At 45.2% G+C, this 18,859-nt stretch overlaps 1 protein-coding gene across 1 annotated transcript in view; it reads left to right on the forward strand.

Moving 5' to 3' along the window:
• The window catches only part of LOC132835098 (glutamine--fructose-6-phosphate aminotransferase [isomerizing] 1-like), an 85,049-nt gene extending 74,112 nt beyond the window's left edge, over nucleotides 1-10,937 (forward strand). The window contains exons 18-19 of the mRNA XM_060854407.1: nucleotides 5,300-5,461; nucleotides 6,435-10,937. Coding sequence (XP_060710390.1) covers nucleotides 5,300-5,461; nucleotides 6,435-6,488 — 216 coding nt within the window. The 3' untranslated portion in view covers nucleotides 6,489-10,937. The remainder of the gene's footprint in view (nucleotides 1-5,299; nucleotides 5,462-6,434) is intronic.
• The last annotated feature ends 7,922 nt before the right edge of the window (nucleotides 10,938-18,859 follow it).

The raw sequence follows: 18,859 nt of genomic DNA on the forward strand, positions 1-18,859 counted from the left end.
GTAAGGATGGCAGATTTCCTTCCTTGCTGGACCTTAGTAAACCAAATGGGTTTTTCCTGTCAATGGTCAATCGTCATTCGGACCTATATCCGGATTTTTATTGAATTCAAATTTCACCATCTGATGTGCTGGGATTTGCACCTGGGTCCCCAGAACATTAGCTGAGTCTCTGGAGTAATAATCGAGCAATAATGCCACTAACCCATCACCTCTCTGAAACCGCAGTGGTACACGTCACTCGGGTTGCTGTGGCAACATGGCATTTTTTAAGTTTGTCATCGGGAGCTGTGGATAGTGATGGCCGAGTTCTGATTACTTTCCATTATGTGTCTTTTCTGAGAATCTCTCATGCTCTTGCCATCCATTGTTGCCATGTGATTTGCAGGTTGATTCTCAATTTAGTTGGCCATCTTATGGAACCCCTCTCAGAAATCAGAGGTTATCGCTAAGAGGCAGGGTTTTTACCCAGAATGCCTCTTGTTTGTTTAAAGCACAGGAAACAGCCTGTATGACCCTCAACATGTTTATGACAACTGTGTAATGTTCACCCACCCAACATCCATATAAAATGATCAGATGGAAAATCAGCGGTGCCTAAAGTTTACCGCAGTCCTCCCTCCGATCATTGACGTGCCTTGGCAACTTTGTGATTGATGTCAGAGCAGGATTTCAAAAATCTCTTCCTTGCTTGACTGGCATGCGATCCAGGCATGTGGCAGCCAACAGTGAGCTCACACCACGCCAGAACCATTCACAAAGTCTGGAGAAGGAAAGACATTCAAGCCCTCCGTGTAAGCTTGCTCCCCATTCAGCAAAGATGGCTGAAACTGATCTGGTTTGTTCTGGCATTTCCACTGTCTGACCTGCCAAGTCCAAGAGAGAAGGCTCCGAGATGGAATTGCGATTTTAGTGACTGCAGCTGTCCAGGGGTTTTCCAATGTTTGGCTTTCTTTTCCTGAAATTTGTGTGGCTTTTTTTAGATTAGATTAGATTTACAGTGTGGAAACAGGCCCTTCGGCCCAACAAGTCCACACCGACCCGCCGAAGCGAAACCCACCCATACCCCTACATTTACCCCTACCTAACACTACGGACAATTTAGCATGGCCAATTCACCTGACCCGCACATCTTTGGACTGTGGGAGGAAACCGGAGTACCCGGAGGAAACCCACGCTGACACGGGGAGAACGTGCAAACTCCACACAGTCAGTCGCCTGAGTCGGGAATGTTTATGTTTAACAAAACAAAGCAGCTGAGAGAGCAAGTTCTGAGAGTGCCCTTTGTCCCTTGTAATTTAGAGTCACAGCGTTAGCCAGCGCAGAAACAGACCTTTCGCTCCCACTTGTCCATGCCGACCTGATATCCTAACTTGATCTCGTCCCATTTGCCAGCATTTGGCCCATGTCGCTGTAAACCCTTCCTATTCATGTACCAATCCAGATGCCTTTTAAATGTTGTAATTGTACCAGCCTCCACCACTTCCTCTGGCAGCTCATCCCATGCACGCACCACCCTCTGCATATAAAAGCTGCCCATCAGGTCCCTTTCAAATATTTGGCCCCTCACCCCAAACTTATGACCTCTAGTTTTGGTCTTCCCTACCCTGGGGAAAAGACCTTTGTGATTCATCATATCCATGCCCCTCACGATTTTATAAACCTCTACAGTTCTGTACAGATGCAGGGTGACATCTGCAACATAGAACAGAGAAAATAGCAGCAGGGATAGGTGATTCTGCCATCTTGAGATCCTTTCTTTCCACTTTTCTCCACCTGGCTGTCTAATCCCTTATAAGTGACATCCTCAATGATCCTTTAATTTGCGGCTAAATTCTCCCATAAACCCACCTTGATCTCCGACACTTCTACAGTGTTACAGATTCAACTTTGCACTCCCAGATCAAATCACATCTTGGCAATGTAGACTACAGAAAATAGGAGCAGGGATTGGTGATTCTGCCTCTTGAACCTGTACAACTACTTACCTGGGTCATGGCTGATCTCCTACTGTCTCTGTAATGCCATCGCATCCTTCCGATAATGTGACGACACAATACTTTGCTATGCTCTCGCTAACACCTTACACAGTTCCTTTGCAACCTTCCTGCTTTTTTATTCAGTGCCTCAGCATTCTGTTCCTTCAAAGTTGCTGAGCTTAGGATATCTGGTCAACATGGACAAGTTGGACCAAAGGGTCTGTTTCCATGCTGTATGATTTTGTGACTGTTCAAGACATGCATTCCACGTGCTCTCTTAATCACTCTATCTACCTGTCCTGCTGCCTCTAGGGTCAATGGATATGCATACCAAGATCTTGTAAATCCTCTACAATTTCTAGGGTCTGACTGTCCATCGTCCATGTATTCCCTCACCTTGTCATTTGTGAACCTATTGATCAAACCTCCAACATCTCTCAGTATTCACGCATCATTCCACCTCAAACTAGCTTATTCTAAATGACACCCATTGAAGGTGCCCTGTGCTGTCTTTTGAGGGGTTCGGAGCCCCATGACTGTGAGACCCTATCTCCCATTGGACCTGTCACATGTCAACCCACAAGTTTATAGACACATGTTGCTCTCATTTCCAGGCAGTAGGTTGCAGGAAATGTCTGTGGTTGTCCAAATAGTGACGGTTTGTAGGGGGCTGTAGGAGGGACTGAGGTAGGGGGTGTAATTGAAGCATCCACCAGACAATGGTGGAAGTGTTCAGAAGATGGCGCTGGAGAGACTTCATTGGGAGGAGTGCGAGAGGGTGGGGGGTAGAATTATCAAAATTGATTTGGCGCCTTGGACTTCAAAATCGGGGACAGTGTGCAGATTCCAGCCTCATGTAACCAATCTAGCAACGTCTTCGACCCCAACAGCTGACTTTTGTGGCCAGTCATTAAGCCAAAGCCTGTTGCCTGAAAGGAGTTAACAATCTCTGAGGCTTGGATATGCCCCATTGGAACAACAGCTGAGAGGTTTCAATGAGAAAGCTGAGCTACCAATCACATTGAGATACTCCCACAGACTGCAGCTCTCTCACTAAAAGCACTGATTATCCTTCAGTTTTATTACACGTCTTTAGGTAGTGAAACACTGATATTATCATACCATAAAAGTGTGGGTTGTTTAAAGTTATGGCACTTCACAGAATGGTTGCAGTGCAGAAAGAGGCTATTCAGCCTATCATGCCTGTGCTGGTTCTTGATACCTAGTGCTAATCTCCTGCCTTTACCCGATATCCCTCCACACCATCCACCCGTCCATTGCAAAGGCTAATTTGACAGGCCTTGAGACCTGATTAAGAAGTAGGGATGAGTGGCCATTCAGTAGGATCATAGCTCAGCCGCACCTAATCTGAAATTAGGTTTTAGGATCAATGAGACTGCTTAGTAGAAGTTATTAACTTAGAATGTTGTTTTAAAAACCCAGCTTTGACTTATTTAATCAGATATAATGTTTTCCAAGCTGCTTCTAACCAGACTGACAATATGAAAGTAAAGGTTTCTGTGACGTCAATGCTGCTTCAGGTTAGCAGTCTGGATGGACATCTGCAGAGTCTCCCCTCTTGGAATCCCATGGAATCACTGACAGCAGCTTCTGAATTTCCATGTTATTCTGCATATGCGCAGACTCCCAAAGTTGTTGTCAGTTCCAGTCGAGTATTAACAGTGAATGCAGGCCAAAATCACTAGAGGTAAGGGGTCAGCCATTCAGGACTGAGATGAGGAAGAATTTCTTCCCTCAGAGAGTTGTGAACCTGTGGAATTCTCTCCCACAGGAAGCCGTTGGGGCCAGTTCATGAGATATATTCAAGAGTGAGCTGGACAGGGCCCTCGCTGATCAAGGGGTATGGGGAGAATGTGGGAACAGGATACTGTGATTGTATGATCAGCCATGATGATATTGAATGGTGGTACAGGCTCGAGGGGCCGAATGGTGTAATCCTGCGTCTATTTTCTATGTTTCCATGTAAAATTCTGACCAGATCTGCTTTAATCCTTGACAGACCAGCCATCATTCTGCTGACTGGTGGTCAATCCAGAACATTGGAATTACAATAGAATAGGATCCCTACAGTGTGGAAACAGGCCTTTTGGCCCACCAAGTCCACACCGACCTTCTGAAGAGTAACCCACCCAGACCCATTTCCCTACCCCATTACTCTACATTGACCCCTGACTAAGGCACCTAACCTACACATCCCTGAACACTATGAGCAACTTAGCATGGCCAATCCACCTGTGCATCTTTGGAGGAAACCCACATGGACACAGAGAGAATGTACAAACTCCACACAGACAGTCGCCCAAGGCTCCCTGGCACTGTGAGGCAGCAGTGCTAACCACTGAGCCACCGTGCCGCCCCTAATTACCCAATGCGACATTGTATGTGCCTTGATCATGTATGAATTTGCCAAGGTGAATTTACCCAGCACTCGTAGAGTCATCATCAAGTCATACAGCATGGAAACAGACCCTTCGGTCCAACCAGTCCATGCTGACCATAATCCCAAACCAAACTAGTCCCATCTGTCTGTTCTTGGTCCATATCCCTCTAAACCTTTCCTATTCATGTACTTATCCAAATGTCTTTTAAACATTGTAATTGTGCCCACATCCACCACTTCCTCTGGAAGTTCATTCCACACATAAACCACCCTCTGTAAAGAAAACAATTGCCCCCATGTCTTTTTTAAGTCTCTCTCCTCTCACCTTAAAACTGTGCCCCTTCATGTTGAAATCTCCCATCCTAGGCAAAAGGCGAGTACCATTAACTCTATCTACACTCTTTGTTATTTTATAAACTTCTGGCAGCTCACGTCTCAACCTCTTACACTCCAGTGGCAAAATGTGAAAAAGGTGTCCATGTTGGACTAGGGTGGGCAAGGTCAGAAGCTACACAACACCAGATTATAATCTAGCCGGTTTACTTGAAATCACAAGCTTTGGGAGCGCTGCTCTTTCGTCAGGTGAAGTTTGGAGCAGCGCTCCAAAAGCTTGTGATTTCAAATAAACCTGTTGGACTATAACCTCGTGTTTTGTGACTTCTGACCAATGAAGGAAAAGGTCCTAGTCTATCAGCCTTCCTTTATAGCTCAAACTTTCCATACCCGGCAATATCCTGGTAAATCTGATTCATCTCCTAAATTATTTTGCTATTCGTAACCTTGAAGATTTTGGGATGATTCCTGTAATTGTGGAGTGTGAGCTGTTTCCTGGGATTGGGATCACAATCGGGAAGGGTGTGGCTGGTCGGACAGACAGGGCAGGGACTGGGGTGACATTTACTCTGTAGTTTGCATTCCGTAGGGGCGACCCATCCTGATCTGTGAGAAGAACGATGAGGAGACGATGAAGAATGCTTACCGTGCGATCAAGGTTCCCCACACAGTGGATTGCCTGCAGGGAATCCTCAGTGTTATCCCTCTTCAGCTTCTCGCCTTCCACCTCGCTGTCCTCCGAGGCTATGACGTGAGTTGTTGCTTTACTCGAAATATAACGCTATTGGTTCGTGGAACGGGTGAACGATCAAGAGACTTGTGGGGTTTTTTTTGTTAGTTAACCTAATTTTCTAGTGGACATGTCATTTCCCACCTCTGGAGCAGGTGGGACTTGAACCCCCTTGGGTGTCTCGGTTCGGGAGTAGGGACACTACCACTGTACTGCAGGAGGCCCCCCCGAGGTGGGTTTCTATCATGCTCAAAACTAGTAAAGATCACGTGTGACCCAAGAGTTAGCAAATTTTATCCAAACATCGTCGGTGTTGAAATATTGGGGGTCAGTTAGCTCAGCTAGTTGGACAGTTGGTTTGTGATGCAGAGTGACGTCAACAACATGGGTTCAATTCTCATGCTGGCTATGGTTACCCTGGAAGCCCCACTTTCTCAACCACGCCCCTCACCTGGGGCATGATAACCCTCGGGTTAAACTCGCCACCAATTGTCTCTGTCTAATGAGTAAGCAGCCTTAGAGTCCTCTTGGGAATTTCCCACCTTAACACTTGGCTTCAGTGATGGAGGTTTGGCTGTAACGCTGGGGGCTAGTCCCGCTCCAACACTGGAGCAGAATGGATCCCAATGCGCTTCACGTTGGGCTCTGAGCAAGTAATTAACAGCAGCCCGCATGAAGGTGGCTGCAGAAGTGAAGCATTCCCTCGAGCGGGGATCAGGAAGAGCTGAAACAGCATCTTTCACTTTGCCTTGGAGATTTGAAGTGCAGAGTTTACCTCAAAGAAAAATAAGTCTTGAATCTCTCTTGTGTAAACAAAATCTCCCACGCATTGTAAAGACACTTGTGGCCTGGCAAGTGCATTCTCTGAAGGAAGGCTGGCTTCGAATGATTCACATTCTGAATGTTTTTTTAAAAATCTTTTTTACAAGAGTGATCCAAGCCTGGTGGTTTTCCTCTCTCACACACCTCTCTTCCGACACCTTTTACCCTCCAGGTGGACGACAACAAGCGACTGAGGAAGATTGAAGCAGATTACGTGCCGATGTGAGATGGCGCGTGATTTGCGAGTCAGCGCAATGGCTAGAGACAGTATCCACTATTTGGAGGCCGGGTTCGCCTTACTGGGAGCAATGTTCACAGACAACGCACAGTTTACTCTTAGTTTGTATTTTTTGGCAACAGGAATTCTTTGGTCAACAAAAATAATGAAACTATCCAGGAATATACTGGCCTCGATCATATGGGGCACAGAATAATTTTCTAGTCTATTATTTTCTAATGCTTAGGGCATTTTTAAAGCTCTTTCATACCAAATTGTTTAGCCACTGTAGCAGAAGCAGTATTTTTGAAAACTTCATTGACATGGTGGTGACTTTTGTGAGACTAACGCAAATGTGCGGCTGGGAAATGGAATTTGTGTCTGTGTCAGCTCTCTCGATTTAAATTTGTTGCCAGATCTTTGTGTTAATTCCATGCTTTGCCACTGCTGTTTACTTTTCCCACTGAGGAGTGTGGGAGACCTCGAGTGATAGTTGAATAAACTTGGGAATGCTGAAATGGGAAATCATGGAAGATGTGCAGCACGGAAACAGGTCCTTCAGTCCCAGACGTCCATGCCAACCAGATATCCTCAATTTAATCCAGTCCCATTTGCCAGCGTTTTGCACTTAAGAGGTCCTTGATGAAATTTGGACCCTGGACAGAGGGTGTCAATCTCCTCCAGTCAATGCAAACTTTATCTGTGCAGGAAACAGTGGGGAGCACAAGTGCAGTGTTATCGATAATGTGCTACTGCCTGTAAGGCATCAAACCGGGAGACTGGATTCATAAAGCTGCCTCCTAATTCTGATAACTCTTTGCCCCTAGGCTCATTGCATGATGTAACTGCCAGGTTTCTTTGTAGGTTTAAAAATCCTTATCTTCTTGACCTACATTTATGCTGATTTTAGGTCCCTCTTGCTGTCTGCTGTCTGAACAGTGAAAAGCATGCTGCATTATATACAGGATTTGGAGATGCCGGTGTTGGACTGGGGTGTGCAAAGTTAAAAGTCACACACCACCAGGTTATAGTCCAACAGGTTTATTTGGACAATCAGGTGGTAGATGAAGGAGCAGCGCTCCGAAAGCTAGTGCTTCCAATTAAACCTGTTGAACTATAACCTGGTGTTGTGTGATTTTTAGCATTATATAGAGATTATTCTTTGGAAACTAATCCACACGGGGCTTTTGATAGATATTCCTTTGCTTGTGCCACTGCCTTATTCAATGTGCTAACCTTTAACCCCTCTTCCCTCTTCCTTTTGGGCAGCATGGTGGCTCAGTGGTTAGCACTGCTACCTCACAGTGTCAGGGACCTGGGTTCAATTCCCACATTAGGTGACTGTGTGTGTAAAGTTTGCACATTCTTCCTGTGTCTGTGTGGGTTTTGTCTGGGTGCTCTGGTTTCCTCCCACAATCTAAAATATGTGCTGGCAAGGTGAGTTGGCCATGCTAAATTGCCTATAGTGTTAGGTGCGTTAGTCAGGGGTAGATGTAGTGCAGGGGAATGGGTCTGTGTGTGGGTTACTCTTTTTGGATGATCGGGGTGGGTAGAAGGGCCTGTTTCCATACTGCAGGGAATCTAATCTAAAGAAGGTAATTTGAATTTTATACAATTTCATTTCTCTTTGCTCTGTTACCATCGTATTGGCAGGTTAGTTACTGCTTCCTAACTCTGACTTCCCTGAAAGAAGCTAGAAGAATTATCACACAGCCTGAATAATTGAGAGATTCCTGACTAACATGCCGTTCCTGGCGGCACGGTGGCACAGTGGTTAGCACTGCTGCCTCACAGCGCCTGTAGACCCGGGTTCAATTCCCGACTCAGGCGACTGACTGTGTGGAGTTTGCACGTTCTCCCCGTGTCTGCGTGGGTTTCCTCCGGGTGCTCCGGTTTCCTCCCACAGTCACAAAGATGTGCGGGTCAGGTGAATTGGCCAAGCTAAATTGCCCGTAGTGTTAGGTAAGGGGTAAATGTAGGGGTATGGGTGGGTTGCGCTTCGGCGGGTCGGTGTGGACTTGTTGGGCCGAAGGGCCTGTTTCCACACTGTAAGTCTAATCTAATCTAAAATAATATGTTGATCACTAAATCATCATTGCGGTGACTGCTGGACAGGCTTCCTTGCTTTGGGCGGGGAAGCAGGGACAGTGCCATGAGAAAGTTGGTCTTCATCTCATGACCTGCCTCATCTCTCCATCTCCCCCAGCTACTTCTTCTTCTTCCATTTGGCCTGGGAGTGGGTGCCCCCAGCCTCCCCAGTGCTTGGTGATACATTGCACAAGGAATCATCCTTCTGTTTGCTGATTATCCACTGCCCTCGTCAGTCATTGTGAGTGGGAGCTAGGACCCTGGTTAATGTTTCCTCTCCCACTCCTTCCCCCACCCCACCTTCCCCACCCCCACCTCCCTTGCTGATACAATAGGTAATGTTCCCTAAAATCAGTTGGATGACAGTAATACATCATCCACACACAACTAACAACGTAACTGGAATGGGGTACTCCTTCCATCAGCTGACACTTTCACCCAAATACACCCCAGCACAAAGCACTCTATCCACTGGCTTAAGCGTTCATTTTCTCCACCATAGAATCCCGACAGTGTGGAAGGAGGCAACTTGGCCCAGTGTGTCTACACTGACCCTCCAAGGAGTGTGCCACTCAGACCCAGCCCTCCCCCTACCCTTTCCCTATATCACCCCGCATTTACCCTGGCTAACCCACCTAGTCTGCACATCCCTGGACATTCTGGGCAATTTAGCCTGGCCAATCCACCCCAACCTGCGTACCTTTGTCCCACCAAGCAGAGAAGAACATCGAAAGTGGGTGCAAGCACCATGGCCTGCAAGTTTTCCTTCGCATCACACTGCATCTTGAATGAATGTGGATCACCATTGGTGAGAATCCTGGAACACCCGTCCCATCAGCACTGTGGCCCTATCTGCACCAGGTAGGCTGGGGTGGGTGGAATACACCACCATCTCCTCAAGGCTAAGCTGGGATCCGTAATCAGTTCCTGCCTTATGATGCCCACAGCACAGGAATGAATACATTTGTTGAGTTCTTTTGTCCTTCCACCTCCTGACTGCAGTAGTGTTTGTATTTTCCCCAGCACCCATGTGTGTGTGCAGGTGTAGGACACAGTGAAAATCAACAGGTTTACAAACCTTTATTCATTTTCCACCACTCGCACTCTCTTATAAGGAACATGCTCACTAATCCTTTAATTTGGAGTCAAATTCTCCCACAAACTCACCCCGATCTCCAACAGTTCTACAGTGTTAACAGACTCAACTTTGCACTCCCTGATCATGGGGTGGCATGATGGCTCAGTGGTTAGTACTGACCAGGGTTCCAGGTTCAATTCCAGCCTCGGGCAACTGTCTGTGTGGAGTTTGCACATTCTCCCAGTGTCTGCATGGGTCCCCTCTAGATGCTCCGGTTTACTCCCACAGTCCAAAGATGTGCAGGTTAGGTGAATTGGCCGTGCTCAGTTGCCCATAGTGTTAGGTGCATTAGTCAGAGGGAAATGTGTCTGGGTGGGTTGCTTTTCTGAGGGTCGGTGTGGACTGGTTGGGCCGAAGGGCCTGTTTCCACACTGTAGGGGTTCTAAAATATTGCATCTTCACAACATGGTGCACAGTGTACCATGTAACATGGTGACAATGCAAATTAATAAACCTCTGAAAAGGCTCTACCCTTCTCAGGAGTGCTGGACTCTCGAGTCAATTTGGATATTTTACATACAGTGGTGAATTAGTTAAACTACCTCTGGTGTGCATTAAGGGCATGAATTTTACATGTGGCACATCACTTCAGTAAAAAGGAAACTGATTTTGGTTTTTTGCTGATTGCAGCATGACAGAGAATGGTGGCAGTCTCTAGTTTTTCTGCCTCTGTCACTGCTCATTCCTTTGCAGCTGAGGGCATGGGGATGGGTTGTCTTTTTTGTGCTTTGAAGCAAATGAGACTTTCTGGTGCACAATAACAGGAACAGCAAGTCTGAAATACAGTGTGCGGTGCCTACAAACAAAACCAGGGAGTGCCAACAGGCTTTGCATAGAGTCTCCAGTTTCTGAGAGTAAAGTATTACGTGGGGCCTATCAAGCAACTTCCTCTCCCAGAAAAACATCCTGGTTTGCTTGCTCTTATATTTTAATTCATCTTCGAAAAGGGTTCTCAATTCATCGATAGAATCATTGGGTTATAAGGAGCATGGAGTCACTCCTTGACTAGAGCATTTGTGGGCTATTTTTGAACTTTAATTTTTCTCCCTTATGGAGGGGGTTAATGCCATTACACTTGAACTTGCATTTGCCTAACTCCACCAAGTTTGAGAGCCGGGAACAGCTGACAGGGAGCAAATGGGTGCATTGCAGACAGAACTGTAAAGGAGGTGGGTTTCTTGACAATGTGGATGGCTTTGTAAGTCTCAATTTAAATAAAGCTTTAGAATCTACCCACCAAGTGTTTGGCTTTCCTTTTTGAAGTTGTTGTATATTATTCACAGCTCGAAGACACCAGATGGAGAACCCTGATACCAGGGCTGGATGCTGGTGAAAGCAGAATCACATCATTGGAATGATGCATCGTGTTACCAAAATCTAATGGGAGTTTGATTCCTGGACCATGTGTGTGAGTTAGAGACTCCGACTATATTTTGGGAGCTGTGTCCTCTATCTGTTGGATACAATGCAACAACGTGCCTGGGTTTGTTAGTCAGCACTTCCTAAACGTGGAAGTCAGCTCCACCAATAAAGAGAAGGGAGGCAGGTATTTTTCAGATCCTGAATGGCCTTGACAAAATGGAAGTGATGTTTCCTGTTATTGGTAACGTACTTAACAGAGAGACGGGAGTTTAGAATGACAGGTTTCCTTTTTAAGATAAAGGTGAGGAGAATTGCCTTTTCTTCTCTCTGGAGAGGAATTTACCATCTTTGAAGGTGGGGATCCTTAAATATGTTTAAGACGTATTGAACTGGATGGGCACGTGGAGTTTGAAATACCAGCAGATCAGCCATGATCATTTTCAATGGCACAGCAGACTTGAGAGATTGAGTGGTCTACATTTCCCAGGCAGCTAAGAATAGGTAATAAATGCAAGGCTTAACAATGGCACCACATCCTGGGAATGGATTAAAATAACTTTTCCCCGGTTAGAGGTTTCCCACTGTCAAAAATTGCTCAACCCCTCAACTCTTTCAAATAATAGTTACTTGTCAGCAATTTGTCATGTGCACTATGATTTTCTCCCCCCTCACCTCAATACTTTATGTAGCATTGAGAGTAACTTTCCAGTCTATCTCTGATCCAGAGCTAAATCGACCCTGGCCCAGGGTTGAAGAGCAGCCATTCTTGTGTGTCCCTTTGCTTGCCCTGGGGAGAAAAGGCAGGAAGATGGCGTTGATGGTTATCCAATCAGCCCTGATCTTGTTGAGTGGTGGGCAGAATGGCCTACCTCTGCTCCTATATCTTAAACATTCTGGTCCAACCTGCTCAAAGATGGTCTCTTCCTTGTGAGTTTCTGTTGAGCAGCGGCTGGAAAGGAATGGGTTTGACCTTTTCCGAAAGGTTGGCCTGTTTTACTGGCCTATCCTATGGACTGCAACCACTTGCAACAGTTGCCACTCTGGTGCCAATTTAACATACTGAAGTTCGCTTCCCTAAAGGGCATTAAACAATACAGACATATCCTCACCCGTCTCCTTGTCCATTAGAGTCAGGAGATATGCGCATCATAATCACGAGTCTGTTATCTTGGAATTCAGTTTAATAACATCTGGAAATGTAGAGAAAACATGGGAGCACAGAAAAGCAGATGAGACTTGGGGCTGTTTTACTTAAAAGTCTGAGGGATGTCTTGATAGTTTTTTTTAATTAATAGGATAGATGTAAGAAAAAAGTGCTTCCATTTGTAAAGAGTCAAAAACTCTGGGCAAAGTATTAGGTCGTCAGTAATAAATCCGATTAGTCGTTTGAGATAATCTACTTCAAGCAAAAGAAATGTAAAACTTAGCACTTGAAGTGGAAAATGGATGCATTTATCTTTCCATTCATGAGATGTGGGCATCATTGGCTAGGCCAGTATTTCTCTCCCATCCCTAATTGCCCCTTAAGAAGGTGGTGGTGAGCTGTCATCTTGAACCATGAGCGTTGATGCTGTGTCGGTAGACCCTGTTAGGGAGTGAATTCCAGGATATTGACCCAAACCCTGAAGAAACAGTGATATATTTCCAAGTCAATGGCTTGGAGGGGAGCTTGCAGGGGGTGATGTTTCCATGTATCTTCAGCCCATGTCCTTCTGGATGGTAGAGGGCACAGGTTTGGAGCCCTTGGTGAGTTGCTCCAGTGTGTTTGAAGATGGTACACACTGCTGCTACTGAACATGGGTGATTGAAGGAAGGCCAATCAAATGGGTTGTTTCCCCTGGATGGTGTCCAGTTTCTTCAATGTTGTTGGAGCTGCACTCATCCAGGTAAGTGGGGATCCATCTGTTCACAGCATCTGGGAAATAATAAAGGGCTAGAAAGATATTTGCTTTGAATGCTAAGCGAGAAAAGGTTCCAATGGAGCATCGACACTGCCGAGACCTGACTAGTTTGTTTCTGTCCTGTAAAATTCTGCTTTGTGTAAATTCCTCTTTTTCATATAATACTGAGGGTTCTCTGTAATGTGTCTCTTCCATGACAAAAACATAACAATGCTTTATATCAAGCATGTGGTGTCCTGAATGCAGTAAGGAGCTGAAAGGCCATGATGTAATGTTACTGCTGCATGAGGTGTGTTGGGTAGTGGATGTGGTAATTAGGTGAGAAAGGGTTTGGTGAGAGACACATCCTAATTAGTGGTTGCAACTGTTTTAAAATGGTTTATATATATTTTACATGGAATGCAAGACATAATCAGAAAAAGTGGGGGAGATTGCTGAGCAGAGGAAGAAAGGTATGGTAGCTAGCTTTTATATAGGATATTTAATATAGCGTGTTTACCAAGGATGCTTTATAAACTGAGCCTGCCACTGAGAGGAGAGAGAGAGGGGTGAGTCACAAGGCTAATGTCAGAGGTAGTGAGAGTTTTCATTAAAACACAGGAACAAAAGATTCCATTTGATTCACATTGACTATGTTGGCTCTTACAGCTCATACACAGTGCCTTTGTCTGTAACCCGATTGAGTTCCTGATCCTTGACTATCTGTTCAATTCCATTTTAGAATTATTTAAGAAACAAATTCCAACCTCTTTCCCTTTTACAATGGGCCGAATGGCCTCTTGACACAGTTTAGTAATTCTACGATCTACAATTTTTGACCAAGGGACACTGAAAGAGTAGTGATGTAGTTAAAAGTCAGGATGAATAGCTACTAGATATAGCAAGTGGAGATCAGCACATAAATTTCAGCAAGGCGTTCGATAAGGTTCCCACAGTAGGCTATTATCCGGAATGCGGAGGAATGGGATTGTGGGAGACATAATAGTTTGGATCAGAAATTGGCTTGCTGAAAGAAAACAGAGGGTTGTAGTTGATGGAACATGTTCATCTTGGTGTCTGTACTGCAAGGGTCGGTGTTGGGTCCATTGCTGTTCATCATTTTTATAAATGACCTGGATGAGGGCTTAGAAGGATGGGTTAGTAAATTTGTGGGCGACACTAAGGTTGGTGGAGTTGTGGATAGTGACGAAGGATGCAGTATGTTGCAGAGAGACATAGATAGGATGCAGAGCTAATGTGGACAAGTGTGAGGTGATATACTTTGGCCGGAGTAATCGGAATGCAAAGTACTGGGCTAATGGTAGGATTCTTGGGAGTGCAGATGAGCAGAGAAATCCATGTACACAGATCCCTGAAAGTTGCCATCCAGATTGACAGGGTTGTTAAGAAGGCATTGTTTAGGCTCTCTGCCTGTATTCCTGATGAAGGGCTTTTGCCCGAAACGTCGATTTTACTGCTCCTCGGATGCTGCCTGAACTGCTGTGCTCTTCCAGCATCTGCAGTCATTGTTTTTACCTATACAGTGTTTTAGCCTTTATTAATAGAGGGATTGAGTTCCGGAACCAGGATGTTATGCTGCAGCTATACAAAGCTCTGGTACGGCCACACTTGGAGTATTGTGTCCAGTCTTGGTCAACGGATTATAAGAAGGATGTGGAAGCTTTGGAAAGGATGCAGAGGAGATTTACTCAGATGTTGTCTAGTATGGAAGGAATGTCTTATAAGGGAAGGCTGAGGGCCTTGAGGCTGTTCTCGTTAGAGAGAAGAAGGTTGAGAGGTGACTTAATAGAGACATATATGATAATCAGAGGGTTAGATAGGGTGGACAGGAGAGCCTTTTTCCACCTATGGGGACAGCAAACACGAGGGGACACAACTTTAAAGTGAGGGGAGATAGGTATAAGACAGGTGTCAGAGGTAGTTTCTTTACTCAGAGAGTAGTAAGGGTATGGAATGCTTTGCCTGCAACGGTAGTAGATTCACCAAGTTTAAGTGCATTTAAGTCGTCATTGGACAGGCATGTGGACGTAGATGGAATAGTGTAGGTGGGATGGGCATCAGATTAGTATGACAGGGCGGCACAACATCAAGGGCAGAAGGGTCTGTACTGCGCTGTAATGTTCTATGTTCTATATTCTATGTTCTAAATAGACCCTTCAGTCTAACTAGTCCCTGCAGACCAGATGCCCCAATCTGCCCTAATTCCATTTGCCAGCATTTGGCCCATATCCCTCTAAATGCTTCCTATTCATGTATTTATTCAGATGACTTTTAAATATAGGTATTGACATTGCACCAGTCTCCACCACTTCCTCTGGCAGCTCATTCCACACATGCATCATTCTCTGCGTGAGAAAGGTACATTTAGGTCTTTTTTAAATCTTCCCCCTCTCACCTTAAACCTGTGCCCTCTAATTTTGGATATCCCCCACCCTGAGGAAAAAGACCTTGCCTATTTACCCTATCCATGCCCATCATGATTTTATAAACCTCTATAAAGTCATCCCTCAGTCTCTGATACTCCAGGGAAAAGAGTCCCAGCTTATTCAGCCTCTTCCTTTAATTGAAACCCTCCAGTGCTGGCAACGTCCTTGTAAACCTTTCCTGCACCCTCTCAAGTTTAACAACATCTTTCCTACAGCAGGGAGACCAGAGTTGAATGCAGTATTCCAAAAGTGGCCTAACCAGTGTCCTGTACGGCTGCAACATGGCCTCCCATACTCAATGCACTGACCAATAAAGGCAACCATACCAAGTAGCCAGGAAAGGATGGTGGATGATGATGTAGCAGTTGTAGGTGAGCCAGTGTGGATATGAGAGGATGGCACAAGATGGCTTCAGGGTCTCCTGGTGGGAGGAGCTCCCAGCAGCAGTAGGGCAGGAGGTTGCGTAACTATGGGAGGCCATTGGAGTAACAGAAGATGGCAAAGGCATAGTTAAATGTGCCAGTGGCAGATGGATTGAGGGTATGGTGATATTAGGTCTGCTAGAAACTAGACAGTCTTTAAGATAGCCAAGGTATGGGGTTTGGAAGCTCAGCTCAAGGCTGAGTGCATGCCAAGGTTGCAAGCAGTCTGGTTCAGCAGGAGACAGTGGCCAAGCCCCAGGAAATTGCTTTTACCACAGAAAAGATAATAAAAGAAAATACAAGCCCTCCCAGTGCTCCAATGATTGCAACTTCTCCTGAGGGATTGGTTGGAAACATATCTTGAAATTGAATCAGGTAAAGTACATAATTATGTACTTGTTTGGCAAAAACAGCCTTCCCAGCAATATTCGTCGTCGCTGCCTTACAGATTTATATTCTGATCACTGGGAAGTTGTACAGGGTTTTTTTTAAGAAGTGAATGCCAGCCTTTCTTTTCTCTCTCATGTACTTTCCCTCACACTCTCTCAGTCCTGTGCCCTGGCCTGTATTTCCTCTTTTCTCAATGTGAGCCTGTTTATAGGCCCCTCCCTCACTTCACTGTCTCGGGTAGTTTCTATCCCAGCACACTGCAACTCACTCAGTAAGCATTTCTGCAACTCTTTGCCAACTTTCTCCTTAAAATTCCAGCTTCTCAACCAAACCCTTTAAACCTCTCTCTCTCTCTCTCTCCTCATTGTCGGCTGATCCCCTTTTCGAATGCGGTGGAATACTCCTGTAAAAAGGCATACACATATATTATTGAAGTGGATGAGGTCAGGAAGCAAACAAAAACACTGAGATGCAAGAGAAAGGGAGGGACGCTGTCTCGTAAATAGAGGAGTGAGAATTAGTGACAAAATGACCACAACATCAGATCTTTTTACACTCAGGATAACCTGGAAGGCCATCTGAATGTTATAAATTGCCCTCTTGGTCTATTCAGTCATCTGATGGTCATCTTTCATGAAAAGCACAGCCAAAAATGATTGACCTTATCTCCTCACCCCTCCTGTTCCCCCTCACTCTCTTTTTAAGCAATTATTAACTCATAATGCATCCTCTGTGTAGCATTCTTGTGCTACGTTTGAACCCAGGTGTCCCTGGAGAAGGAACATGCAATATCTACCAATTCCCTCAAGCTGCTCAGGGAGAGGTAGGCACTACAGGGAGTGGAGTGCTTTATTTCCTCATCCAACTCTATTTTGATTTAATCCTTGGCCTTCCCTTCACTGTTTGACCACACAGCATTTCCCTTTGAGAAGGGCACTGCTTGTCACTGGCCACCCTGGTGTTTCCTTTCTTCCTGTTGGTGGAAACTGAATAAAAATTGGTATATCTGTTGTATTTCACTGTGTCTCACACCTGCACACGCACGCAACATGGGTGCTGGGGAAATAAGACCATCACCGCTGTTAGGCCGAAGTGTAGGGGAGAAGAAAAAAAGAAAATGTAGCATTCTTGTTGCAATATTCATGTGTTGCTAATCATGGCTCATGTTGCTCAAGTTTCTCAGCAGAATTAAATGGTCCGGTAGAATTAAATGGTCAATGATGCCAGTTGAGGATGAGCTGAACCTTTTAAGAAGGATCTTGATAAATAGCTGGGAAAAAGACAAATGGTCACAGGAACAGGTTACGCACAGGAAGGCAGTGGAATACTTCTATGGGGGCTGCAAAATGTTTCTTCTGCTGGGGGTTGGCTGAAGGCAGTCAAAGATTGTGAGTGAAAAAAGATGAATATTTGACAGTCGCTGGCTTTGAGGAACCCACCTACAGAATTGTTCCTTGAGAGTTTAAAATGAGCGATTGAGTCTACGGGCCTGATAAATTGTACAAGTGCTGTGGAAAGTACACAGCGATGGCCAGACTGCTTTTATTTCTGTTCCAGTTTTGCGTCCTTGGCTTTTCATTCCGTTGTCCAACAAACACCTATTTTAGCTTTTTGATAAAAAATCCAAATATTTATTTTCTTAAACTGTGACTTTAAACATGGAGGTTGCAACAGGGAATCCATTTATAAATAATCTCTGACTGTAATTGTTTTATCACAACCTCTGATCTGTCTAATGAAGAGAGTCAAAAATAACTCGCAGTACAGCAACTGTTCACTGTTTAAGGAAAATGCAGCAGCGATTTGTTCTTCAAAGCTAGAGAAAGTGCTTTCTTGCATCATGCTACATTGCAGTGCCCAGTTTTCATATCATTATAGAGTTCAGATTCTGACATTGACAACTGTTAGAAGCAAGTCTGAACCACATCAACACTTTCTGAGGGTATTCGAATGTTTGGATGGCATGATGGCTTAGTGGTTAGCACTGCTGCCTCTCAGTGCCAGGGGCCTGGGTTTGATTCCACTCTTGGGTGACTGCAAACTTCACACATTCTCTGTGTGGGTTTCCTCTGGGGCCTCTGGTTTCCACCCGCAGTCCAAAGATGTGTAGGTGAGGTGGATTAGCTATGGGAAATGCAGGCTTAAATGGTATGGGGGTGGGTCTGGGTGGGATGCTCTTTGGATGGTTGGTGTGGGCCGAATGGCCTGCTTCTACGTTGTAGGGATTCTATGGACGTATCCAACAAAACTCAATCCAGCAAATGCTGGTTTATTCAATCATAACATAATATGAAGTGAGGGGATGGGAGATTGGTCAAAGGAGTTTGGAAAGCATCTAGCAAGCTTTGTTCTGTGGAGTGGGAGCCTTTGTGTGTGAATGGAGATTACGTTGACCTGGATGCATCATTGCTGTCCTGCCCTTGGACCATCTCCAGGGTTTTTTTTTGTCATTGCCCACAACCTACATGCTAACACTATTATACTGAAGCAGGGATGAGGAGCATCAGCCTAATTTGCCCTCAGATAGGAGAGACGATTCAGATGCTGGCATCATCCTCATTACTGATGAAGGACTCCAGCCTGAAACATCGATTTTCCTGCTCCTCGAATGCTGCCTGACCTACTGTGCTTTTCCAGCACCACTCTAATCTTG

This window comes from Hemiscyllium ocellatum, chromosome 43 (assembly GCF_020745735.1).
Source record: "Hemiscyllium ocellatum isolate sHemOce1 chromosome 43, sHemOce1.pat.X.cur, whole genome shotgun sequence".
Lineage (NCBI taxonomy): Eukaryota > Metazoa > Chordata > Chondrichthyes > Orectolobiformes > Hemiscylliidae > Hemiscyllium > Hemiscyllium ocellatum.